Here is a 12,348-nt window from a genome sequence, read left to right as displayed (position 1 = left end):
GGCTTTATTGCAAATAGTGTTATCACATTTTAACTTGCTTTGCAGTATAGCAGATGCATGAAGCTGTTCTTTTCCACAGAAGAGGCAGCCCATTTCTAACAGAAGGAAATGCTTTGCATCTTAAGGATAATTCTTAAGAAATTGTAAAAGGCCCCAGCTTCTTTGATTATAGTGCCCCTGTTGAACAAAACTCTCTCTGCCAGAATACATATGTTAATACAGTATTGCCTACCCAAAACTAAAAAGGCTTAGAATATATGTCCACATTAAACTGCCTTATCCAAGCCCTTTTCTAGAAGTAGAAAAGTGTGGATAATTAATGCACATGAAATGTGACAGACCCTTTCCCCTATCAACGCCCTCCTTGCTCAACTGTACCCAGAGAAGGTGCTCTCCATGTGCTCAGGAATCTTACAAAGGCATGGCTTCTGACAGTGTGGAGAAAGCTCTCTTTAGATTTCCTAAAGGCTGCTGTTGAGTCCCACCTCCTCCCATTTTCTTTACAGTCCTTTTGAAGCATTTAAACTGGAGATAGAGCCAGGGCTGTCCATTTCCGACTGACAGCTGACGGTCTACTCTGCTCTATATCCAAGTCAGAGTGGCCTCCCTTCCTTGGTACCAGAGAGTCTTTTAAATGGAGATGCTAGGGACTGGACTTGGCACTTTCTTCTTGCAGAACGCAGACTTTTCTCCACTGAGCAATCGACTTCCCCCCAAACATCTCTGTTGTGAACAGCTGTCAGGCAGGAGCCCTGCAGGTCAATCACTGGGCCACCAGCTTTTGCTTTGTAGCAGTTTCCTTGAGTGTGTTCAACTTATGCCAAGAGATCGGGGTGTGCTTGGATGAGCACTTTGAACAGGCAAGTGTGTATTTTGTCCTGAGTGTACCCATTGGGAATTTGCAGGAAGATCTGATGTAATCATTCTTAATTTACAAAAGTTCTGCAAACCAACAGCTTTTGGTTCAAGAGGAGGGAGAAGAAAAGATACAACTTAACCAACCTTTGTGGAAAGGATATATGACAGTTTCATTTGTATAAAAGCATTTAGTGAATAAGAACAGTATTGGTAATTGTTTCAAAACCTGGTGTTTTTTTGGTTTGATTGATGATGTTCACCTTCTATGGCAAAATTTCATTATTTATTGGAAGGATTTCAAATAAATAAAAAGCTGGTAGCTTCACAGCCAGGATTAATTTTGGACTTAAGTGTGTGGTCTTGGACAAAATGCGTATCTGTGGTCCAATCTAGGGAACACTGAGAGTTTTGATTCTGTGATGGGCAAGAAATTGTGTGGACTCTCACAAAGTTATAGCACCTCGATAGTTTGAATGAAGCTGTGGTAGGTAAACAAGTTTTAAATTGTTGGGCACATCTACACAAAGATCTGAACTGAAAACAACACAATTTAATGCAGTACAGTGGTACCTCTGGATATGAACGGGATCCGTTCCGGAGCCCCGTTTGCATCCTGAAGCGAACGCAACCGGCGTCTGTGCGGGTTGTGATTTGCCGCTTCTGCGCATGACCGTCTGCGCATGCATGAGTGATGAAACCCGGAAGTAACGCGTTCCATTGCTGAAGCAACTTCAACCCAAGGTATGACTGTATACAGAAAACTAGCTTAGCAACTATGTTTGTATTCTTCTGATTCATCTAACTATACTTTTAGTTGTGAATTACTCTGCCTTCTGTTGAACAGCCCTACTTGGCTAGGATAGGTCTGTGAATGGTAATAATGCCTAGATAGAGAGGTGTGTATGTGGTTGTATGCAGGAAGCTGTAACTGTTGTGTGCCAAGTTAAAAATGTTGCTTCTATAGCTCAACGCACTTTTGCACCTGCTTCTCTCACCCCTGGCATGTCATCCTTGGAAAGTCCCCCATGAGGCGTTTGTGACCCTCAGACTAAAAAGAAAAGGTCTCACATTCCTAATATATAACAATGAAATGAAAGTAATAAATGAGCAAATAAATTATGGATAAAAAGCATTGCAAATAAGGTGCTGCTAGACATTCAGGCAAATTACAAAGGTTTTATTGTTGCCTAAAAGATAGTGATATAAGCTTTGGAACTGTGCTTGGGAAGGGAGTTCTAAGTCTGGGTGCCACCATAGAAAAAGAACTGTCCCCAGAAGCCACCCACCACATCTCCGAAGAAGGGGAGAGGCATTTGGAGCAGGGCCTAAGCCAAGGCCTAAGCAGGGCCTAAGAATCGCTGCACATAGGCAAGTTCATGGGGATTTCATACACCTCATCCCAGACCTACAGTTGAGTGGCCAAAAAACCCCAGCAATTAGAATTGTGCCCAGAAGCAAACTAGTAGTCTGTTGTGCAGATCTTGAAGCACTGTACAGTATGTAAATGCAATAACCAAAACCAATCAAAATTACAGTAGATACTTATCTTCTATTGACTTGGAGGAAATCTTTTACTGCACATCATAACAAGTGATTACATTTATTTCTACATTTTGGGTTGAATCCTGTGTTCGAACTCACAGGATGTTCCCCAGAAATCTATTTTCCCCTGAAGCCTTCTGTAAAACTGCTCCAGGTAACTGAAGAAACCCTGGAAAAGTATGAGAGATTAAATGGGAGCCTGGGAGGGGGATTAGATGAAAAGTGAACAGTGAACAGAAGAAATCCTTCCATTTTCAGATGGGAAACACTGGACCCAATCCTGTAACTTAAGGATCTTTTCATCTAGAAAACTCACCAGCAACAACCTCTAACGATGATACGTAACATTTTGTAGCGAAGGTGATAGAATCTCTCAGTATTAGATTGGGTTTCCCTCACCAGTTAAGAGACATTTACAATGAAGAAAAATAGCCAAATTGCATGGCACAATTGGGCATAATTCTATCTAGCAAAGTCCCTGTAACAAAACACACACACACACACACGTGTAAATCCACATACTTTGGTCATAGCAACAATACACAATGAAAATTCTAAATGTATTTCTCTCTTTACAGTTCACAAATATAAGGCATTGTAAGGATGCCTCTCCTATAAGTTCCGTCTGTTGCATATACAGATATATACACCTATATTGGCCATATTTGGAAATGCCTACTGAAGAAGCAATATCACTTAGATCATAATTGCCTAAAGTAGCTCTTTAAAAATAATATTTCCAACAATATACCAGAAATCTGCTTGAGAAAAATGGCACATGTTACCTTCTCCCATGACATTCCATCAAAAATGCCTTCCATGCCCTACTAATGTGCAGATGTCAGCAGTGTTAAATCTTATTAGATTAGTAGTAGCATAGTTGCCAGGGATGTTGCAGATGTGTCTTTTGGCATTGCTATATCGTCTCTTATTTCGCTATCTATTCTTATGCTGATAGTACATAGGATTGCGACTGTCACACCAGCTGTAACCCTGATGTAGGGGCTGGTGGCATAAGTGGATCATTCGACTGTACTATAAGGCCCAGAGATCCCCCTGTAACCTTGAAGCCTTTTAATATATTTTTTCATTTATTTGTCTCTTGAGTACAGACAACATTTTCTCATGAGGTCTGAAAATATTGGTTGAATCCAGACAAAATTAGTTGCACATAAATAAGCCACCACATTGTGTTCATTAATATTTTTTGAGATTTAGTATTGCAATGTTTGGTCATATATAAAAATAGCAAGATCATTAGAAATGCTCCCTTAACAGCATTTATTAGCCTTTAGATTATGATACATTGTTTTTGTTCTGGTACAGTCACATAGTAAAAAAAAAAAGCTAGTTGACAGTGGCAATGAATTATTAAACTATAATATATTGAATCTATTATTTACATTGAAAAAATATAGTTGTCTTGGAATACTTGAGTTTAAGCCAGTTTGGGCTCACTAGCTTTGCAGCAGGTTGGTGGTTCTGCAGAGATATTTATGGAATATGATGAGGAAGCAGTACATTAAGGGTCTGAAACTGTTGCTCTACAAAAAAATTAAGTATGAGACATAACAGTTTGTTTTTAATTGCACTCAGATACTGGAGAAAAGTGTCAATATTGAGAAGTTACTCATTCATGGCACAAAGACTTTGGGTCTCATCATCATTCTGACCTTTTTGAAAGGTTGTCTGTAACCATTTAGACTATTATCCGAAGCTGTAGGCCAGGTGCCCCAGAAAATCCCATTGCGAACACCTTTGTATTTTTTGTGATAATATATGCCATTGAGATTAGCCGCCAAGCATGCGTCAAACCACCACCCGGAGCTATAGTACGCTCCACAGTTTCCTGATGGATACCTGTCGTTGTCTCTATCTGGGGTAGTGAAGAACCTTTGGTCATGGTTGTAATGTTTGGCGAATTGCAGGGCGTTCCCAGCTGTACCACTGTAGCTGCCAATACTTAAGCGGTATTTGAGAAATTCATTGGTCACATAAAATTGTTCGTATTTTGCATATTCTTTGACTCCGTTGAAATCCTCAAGTTCAATCCTGAGTTGCATCTCCTTGCTTTTGGTCAGAAGGTGAATTTTGTCATTCCCTAGCCAGAATTCTCTACTCAGGTTTCCGAAGCCATGCTTGTATTCTTTCCATGTTCTGTTGAAGCTGGTGCTGCCATCCTGACGCATTTGGAACACTGTCCAGCCGCCTCCCATAGATTCCATCTCACAGTAAACATCAAAGCTGTCATGTCTTGGATCAGGAGTAATTCTGTAGATTCCATTACGCAGTTTGCCTGCTGCGTAAAAATTGGAACAGTCTCCTTGCAGAATCTGTATAACTGGACAGAGAAAGGGGATTGAGGAAGTTAGCCGCGTTATTTACAACCCATTTTTAACTTGTATAGCATAATAGAAAGCAATCTGAATCCATAATGGAATATACACTTTTAGTCACCTTTCCATTTGTGCAGTGTGTATGGATGTAGAATAAATGGTGCACATAGCTCAATGATATCAGAGAACAGCTTTTTTCTGTGCTTCTTCAAGCCATTGCAATAATAATAATAATAATAATAATAATAATAATAATAATAATAATAATAATATCAGTAATGTAGGAAATGACCCTCGAAGAAAACAGGGGAAGCATCTGCTGGCACTAGTTTAAATTTAATATATAGTTAGAGCTGAATTAGATGACACTTGATAACTTTTGCAATGCCAATTCTATTTCTTATAGAAGACTTTCTACTGAGGTAAATTGCTGCCTCAGCCTCTCCTTATTTGGGCAGGGGGAGGACTGGGAATAGTAATTTCTCGACAAGGGTATGTTGTGTCTTCTGCTGTTGCCCACAACTTGCTTAGATTTTTGTTTGCTTGTTCCCACATGAGCTATCATTTCATATCATGTACACAACTGATCCCTTGTGGGGTCAGAAGCCTGTTCAGGTCAAAGGGGATGGGGAAGCAGTAGGGGGCCTCCTAACAAAGAAACCTCCATTACTGGTTCTATTTAATGAACTAACTTAGAGGATCATCAGAGGCATAGCTTTTATATTATTTCATTGCTTTGTGTGAGAACTCTCATTTTTTCTTCACCGAATGTTTTATGTTGTGCTCCTCAGTGTGCAATAGAACTATCCACATAATTTTTGCATAAAAATTATCTTGAGACAGTTGACAATTTGACCTGTGGTCAAATGCCAAGTCCCCACTTGACATTTGTTAACTTTTGCATTAACCACTATCTTTTTACACTTATGGAGAGCAGGATAATTTTATTTCTTACAAGATTGGCCTAAAGTGCTGGTGTCACCTGTTGTTTTTTCCTAGCTATTTGCAGGCTATCGTGTACAATTGACACTGAACTCAGAAAGAGGTCGTTTAAGAGCATGATGGTGGTTTCCTGTAAACGTACTATTATGTAACCTCTGGATTTTAGAGTGGAAATGACTTTGGATAGTATACTAAGCAGGAATGCAACACTTTATGATATAAAGTATTTCTTCCAGGTGTTTCCTGAAGATTATGGCCCATTTTATTTCCCAAGCCAGTTATAATAGAAGCCTAACAAACTTTACAAATGAAATGCTCTTACGTTTTTTTCCATGAAATTAATGACACAGCAGCATTCAATTAATATCATTTGGAATGAGGAAATAACGTGTTCTGAGTTATGTTGATTCTTATTATAAATTATTTTGGGAGGGAAAATATTTGTCACCCAAATATGTTGGAGGGCAGCAAAGAGAGAAGTGAAGCTATTGAGAGAGTTTGAAGTTTTCATAATCAGGCATCAGTATTGATTTTTGGGCAGTGATGATAAAGGAAGAGGACTCAAGTTTACTTTAAGAGGTGCATAGATGCTCCCAGCAGGTCTGCTCCTTGTACCCACCCCCATATGAATATGTGTAAACTATCATTCTAATACATCTAATAGATACAATGTACTCTGATTCATTTATACTGTTGTTGCTTTAGAGAAGTCCATTTGACTTCCAGAACATATTGAAACCAAGGCACGGCTTCCAATTGCGCAGGCACGTCAGAAACAATAACGGAAGCCACATCAGACATTCGGCTTCCAAAAAAAGTTAGCAAACCGGAACACTCACTTCTGGGTTTCGATTATTTGGGAGCCGAAACATACGAGTATCAAGGCGTTTGACAACCAAGGTACAACTGTATTAGAATGTAGTGAAATTTAATGTACTTTCACATACACTCATGATCCAGCTCCACCTGATGTGGATGCTAGGAGCAGTCATAACAGATTCAGTAGTGCGTACGGATCACCCACTGGGGAAGACTGTGTTGTATCTAACACAGTTGTCCCATTAGCACAAGGACTTTTGACCATACAGCAATACTTCTCTCCCTCTCCTCTCTCTGTGTGTTCCCTACACCTCCCACCCAACCTGTTATGGGGGTTCTGCAGAAACAGGAGGGGGAGAGGAAGTCCTCGCACCAATGGGATGACTTGTTGGATACAGCCCATCATTGTTTATTGTTGCTTCTCTGGCAATCCATATTGCTTTGGGTCCTTCTCAAGCAATCCAAGACTACGACACGTCCGTTGTCATGGACTGGCTGGATGCAGAGGAGTGGAGGAAGGCACCAGCTGGGGAAACCCCGAGGGAAGAAGGCTCAGAGCCTGGGGAGAAGTGATAGGATGATGATGAGTAGTCAGAGGGAGAAGAGGGAAAGGACTGGGAGGAGGAGGTGTCGGAAGCTGAAGGATAACAAGATTTAGTGAGCGGAAAGAGGTGGTGGCAGAGAGCAGTCCAGAATCAGAGGGAGAAGTGGAGGCTGGAGGGGAGCCAAGAGGCAGAGATCAGGCAGGCTGCCTCCCCCTGCTGCTGCAAGCCTATTCAGGGATAAAAAGGTAAAGGACCCTTGATGGTTAAGTCCAGGCGCAGACAACTCTTGGGTTGCGGCCTCATCTCGCTTTACAGGCCAAGGGAGCCGGCGTTTGTCCACAGTTTTTCCGGGTCATGTGGCCAGCATGACTAAGCCGCTTCTGGCAAAATCAGAGCAGCGCACAGAAATGCCGTTTACCTTCCTGCTGGAGCGGTACCTATTTATCTACTTGCACTTTTTTTGGTGTGCTAGTTTGGCAGGAGCAGGGACTGAGCAACGGGAGCTCACAAGGCTCAGTGGTTTAGACCACAGCACCACCCGTCTCCCTTCTATTCAGGGATATAGATTTAAAATTTCCTGTTCAGGAAGAGAGATTATGTATGTTCCACTCACTGCTGAAGTTTATCCAAATGAGCCTCGGCATTCTTTTTTCAACATTCAGAATGTTACAGACTGCTGTGCTGAGGGATAAATATGCTTAAGAAGGCTAAGGAAACATCAAAACACACACTGTGGAATGTGAACAGTTTTGATTTATTTCCTCCCAAAATATAACCATTAAGCTTCAAGGCCCAAAGGAGTCACGTACCAGAATGAGCTTGAAGGTGAAGTAGGCATCATTCGAAATTCTACTTCACAATGAACTTAATTCACATTCAGTTCACTCAGCAATTATGAGAACTACTTTTAAGTGCAGTTCAGACAATGCTGAATGACTTCAGAGAACTTTTTTTTTTAAAGAACTGATTCCAAGCACTGTTTTCTAGCAAGAGCTATGAATTACAAAATTATTTCTTGTTATTGTAACAGGATAATGTTCTTTTAAGTGCAACCACTAAAAATAGATGGGTTGGGAAAAGCAATAGTCAAAATGATATTTCATGTAACATTGTTTATTTCATGTAACATTGCCAAGATTCCACTCTAAAGATATCACATGCTGTTCATTTGGGATATATTAGAATTGCTCAGATTTGCACATGTGCAGCTGTAAAACATAATCATTCGTGTCATCTATCTGTAAGACTACACCTTCCTCTGTGTTCCCAAATGTATGTAATATGGCAAGTTATTTATTAACATTTTGAAGTGTAATTCAAAATAATATTCAAAGGAAGATTTTTGAGTTTCTTTGTTTTTGTTTTTAAAATTAATGTAACTGTAAGCTTTAAGTCACACCAATATAAAACAATTGATGCTTCCAATAGGAAGTGGTATGAAGAAAAGCTAAGCACACAGCAGTAACAAAATATAGACAAAACATTGTTCAGATGTCCACACTCCAGGATAAATGGAATTCATTTTTTAAAATCTCAATATAACCATTACTTCCTTGGTCCTGTATGAGAAATCAATTTCTTCCATTCTTTCTACCTGAACAGAAGTGATAAAAGTAAAAGGGCGTCCATATTTCACCAGTGCAAGCTTCTCTGAGTTTGGACAGCTACCCACCTGTAACATTGGAAAATGCCCTTTAACAACCTGATTTTTCTGTACTTTAACAGGGCCAAATCCTTAAAGATTCTGGCCTGAATCCAGGTCTGTCCAGTGGCAAAATAGTTGTGCATAACAACTGGTAGCTACAAATAGGGACACACATCCCCCTGCATCTCAAAGGATGCAGCCAACCAGCCCACTGAGATGCCGATGAACATTGCAGTGTGGTTTCTGATGTGCATCCCCCCACCTGTTACATCTGTGGAAAGTTGAGATGCACACTCTTCTTCTCACAAGCTTTCTTCTTGTGCTCGGTAAAGGAACATAAGAGTTTGCCTGTAACTAACTGCTGCATCAAACGCTGACAAAAATAAAATGTGGGGGGGGGGGTGTGTTCAAAATCCTTTCAGCAGGAAAAGAAAAACCCATTATGAAGTTCTGAGGTGCTAGATTCTCATCCGTTTCAATTACCTCCCTCACAGCTAAGCTAAAAGTCTTCTTGGCCCAACAAGATGGTTATATTTTATTGTGTTTCACTAAAAACTACTACTAATAATAATACTAATAATAATTTATTATTTATACCCCGCCCATCTGGCTGGGTTTCCCCAGCCACTCTGGGCATCTCCCAACCAAATATTAAAAACACAAAACAGTACTACTTTTGAATCCTATTTATGGTATGACAAGGTTAAGATCAACAAGGTCTTTAAGAACCATATTGTCAGAAAAGCAATATTTAATGTCTGGACAAGATACAAAGACTTATTAGAAAACAAAACACCGAGGTGGCTGTCACCTTTGGAGGCCAAGGCCCGAAAAAGACCCAATATGGAGGCCAATTGGCCAAAATATTGGGAAATACTAGAAAGGGATGGAGACAATTGGAAACTGCAGAGTTTAGAGAAAATGAAAGATAAAGTGCGAGACTGGTTACACTATGCTCAGATTAAGGAAGTGTTTAAGATTGATAAAAAGTTAGGATTCCAGGTGGAGAAATCGAAACTGGAGACAGAACTGCTAGAACCTAAGACCAAGGTACTTTCAAAAATGTATAACTTGCTGCTGAAATGGAACACACAAGACGAATTGGTTAAATCGGCTATGATAAAGTGGGCCCAGGATATTGGGCACAACATTATGTTTGAGGACTGGGAAAGGTTATGGACTATCGGGTTGAACTTCACAGCATGTAATGCTCTGAAGGAAAATGTAATGAAAATGATATATAGATGGTACATGACCCCAGTGAAATTGGCTAAAATATACCATTCGTCTGATAACAAATGTTGGAAATGTAAGGAAAATGAAGGAACATTCTTTCACCTCTGGTGGACCTGCCCTAAAGTGAAGGCCTTTTGGGAAATGATATATAATGAGTTAAAAAAGGTATTTAAGTATACCTTCACCAAGAAACCAGAGGCCTTCCTTCTGGGCATGGTCGGCCAGAACGTGTTAAAGAAGGATAGAACATTTTTTATGTACGCTACAACGGCGGCAAGGATACTTATTGCTAAGAGCTGGAAAACCCAAGATCTACCAACACTGGAAGAATGGCAGATGCAGCTGATGGACTATATGCAACTGGCTGAGATGACTGGCAGAATCCGCGACCTGGGAGAGGAGAGGGTTGAAGAAGACTGGAAGAAATTTAAGATTTATTTACAAAAGTACTGTAATTTGGTTGAATCCTAACAAGGAAGCCAGAGCAGAAATAACTGTCTACCATTAAATTATAATTTTTTATTTGAGTTTAACCTAAATATTGCACTTAAGAGTATAAACAAGATGATAATTTGCTTGGAAAATTCGTTTTTAATGATGAGAGTGGAAGCGGGAGACGTGAGGGAGTCCGCAATAGAATGAAAAGATGTTATGAAACCTATTTTGTTTGTTAAATATGTATCTGTAAAAAATCTTAATAAAAAAAAAAAAAAAAATGAATCCTACTTTTATCTACTATTTTCCCCCTAATACCCAGATATGTCTGAATTGTAAAGTAATATGGATCAAGTAACGCCTAGTATTTACTTTTACTTTTTTGGTAGGTGGCAAAAAGTTAATAGATGTATGTATTGCTGTTCTGATACTTTTAGTAAAATAGTAAAAGCTGACCTACCTGGTTGTGGTTGTGTGGCTGGGCAGTTTGAAGAGCATTTATTATCCAGCTTGTTCACAGCAAATGTCAGGTTGGCTACTTTGCTGTCCACATAGCTTTCCACGTTGTTCATGTTTATGAGGTTCATGTGCTCCAGCTGATTCTGTAAAGAATGGATTTGGTTCTTTGCATTCTTCAGACTGGCTGACAGCCTGGAAACCTTGTCCTGCAATTCTTTTACTCTGTTATCTTGTATTTTGCTGTTGTCGACTGGAGCGTCTGTGCCAGGTGGCAGGAATTCGTTGCTGTCTTTCTCTAGATTCTCATCTGCCTGCAGCTTGCAGTCTTCACAGGACGTCTTCATCTTGTTTACAACTTCCTTCAGGTTCTGCACTTCTTTGAGCGTTCTCTCAATCAGCCGAAACTGCTTGGGCAGCTGGATGGTCATTGGAGGCAAGGTTATCCGATACGGGCATTCCTCTCCATCACATTCCCCGCTGCTTTTGAGTTTTATTGGACAAGCACCAATCAGTTCTTCTTCTCGGGCGCCGTCTGTGCTATCCTCTGTCGCTGCAGAGCCATTTGTAAATAGCAGCAGAGCTGTCTGGAGCAAAATGCTGTAAACGAGCTTCATCTTTTCTGAGGAGCTGCTAGCCCAGTGAGGAAGTGTGCAAAGTTTCAGTGACTTTTATAAAGAGCAGCTAACTGCTGCCTCTGACTTATCAGAGAGGCAGCCTGCACTGTTCTCGGAAACGGGTGGGAGTTGGTTGCATCACAGCAAGCTGCAGTGATATTAATAGAAAAGTAAAGTAGGTAGCTATGGGGAAATTACTCAGACTTGCATATTACAAAATGTTATCTCCGGCACCTGTCTGCATAATCAAACACAGAGATACTTATACCCAGGTAATCGTTTTAGAATAATAAATATATACACAACACAACAAATACACCATTTCAAAAACAAACGTATGTTTTTTTAACACACTAGTGTTTGCTTTGGTATGCTTTTCATTTTTTAAAAAAACCAACTAGCAATGAAATTGTATGTGTTCATTGTTAGCATATAAACAGTATTAGGGTAGACTTCAGCCAACAGTCTCAGGGTGTGCTTAGTGGACAACATTAGGGTTTCTTGGGAGCTCAGCATAAGTTCTTCTGCAAGAAAATTTGTAAGGGCAACTTGTCCCCTGTCAGTCTCCTGTCATGCATTCATGTGAAGCAACAGTTATGCTCAAGAAGCCTGACCAAACACTCCGCATGAACCAAGGCTGCACTCTGGAACAGTCCGGGGAATCCTCTGCAGTGAATTCTGGGAGAAATGTGCAAGATTTTCTAGCAAATAAAATGATGTAGAAAGTCGTCTTTGAGCATTCTCAAAACTACCATATTTTGATCAGGGGGAAACTGGTATGTCCTCTATACCGAATTATTTTGGGAGTCTGGTATTGACACCCACAGTGATTTTGCAGAGGTGTCTGCCCCTTTTGTGTTTGAGGTTGTGCCAACTTTCCACAAACTGATGATGTCCCCCATATATTTTGAACTACT

At 40.2% G+C, this 12,348-nt stretch overlaps 2 protein-coding genes across 2 annotated transcripts in view; one reads left to right on the top strand and one right to left on the bottom strand.

Annotated features, from left to right (window-relative positions):
- The window catches only part of CCDC146 (coiled-coil domain containing 146), a 65,505-nt gene that overhangs the window by 18,484 nt on the left and 34,673 nt on the right, over positions 1 to 12,348 (top strand). The gene's annotated exons all lie outside the window — the stretch shown is intronic.
- Positions 3,956 to 11,604, bottom strand: FGL2 (fibrinogen like 2). The gene is made up of 2 exons (XM_081927829.1): positions 10,819 to 11,604; positions 3,956 to 4,741 (listed from the first exon to the last, which is right to left on the bottom strand). Exons 1-2 carry the CDS (start codon positions 11,429 to 11,431, stop codon positions 4,035 to 4,037), a joined length of 1,320 nt encoding a protein of 439 aa, XP_081783955.1. The 5' UTR covers positions 11,432 to 11,604; the 3' UTR covers positions 3,956 to 4,034.

The sequence above is a fragment of the Podarcis melisellensis genome (assembly GCF_964234715.1).
Source record: "Podarcis melisellensis genome assembly, chromosome: 10".
NCBI lineage: Eukaryota > Metazoa > Chordata > Lepidosauria > Squamata > Lacertidae > Podarcis > Podarcis melisellensis.
The sequence above is the reverse complement of the archived record's forward strand: the minus strand, read 5'-3'. Positions and strand labels throughout refer to the sequence as shown.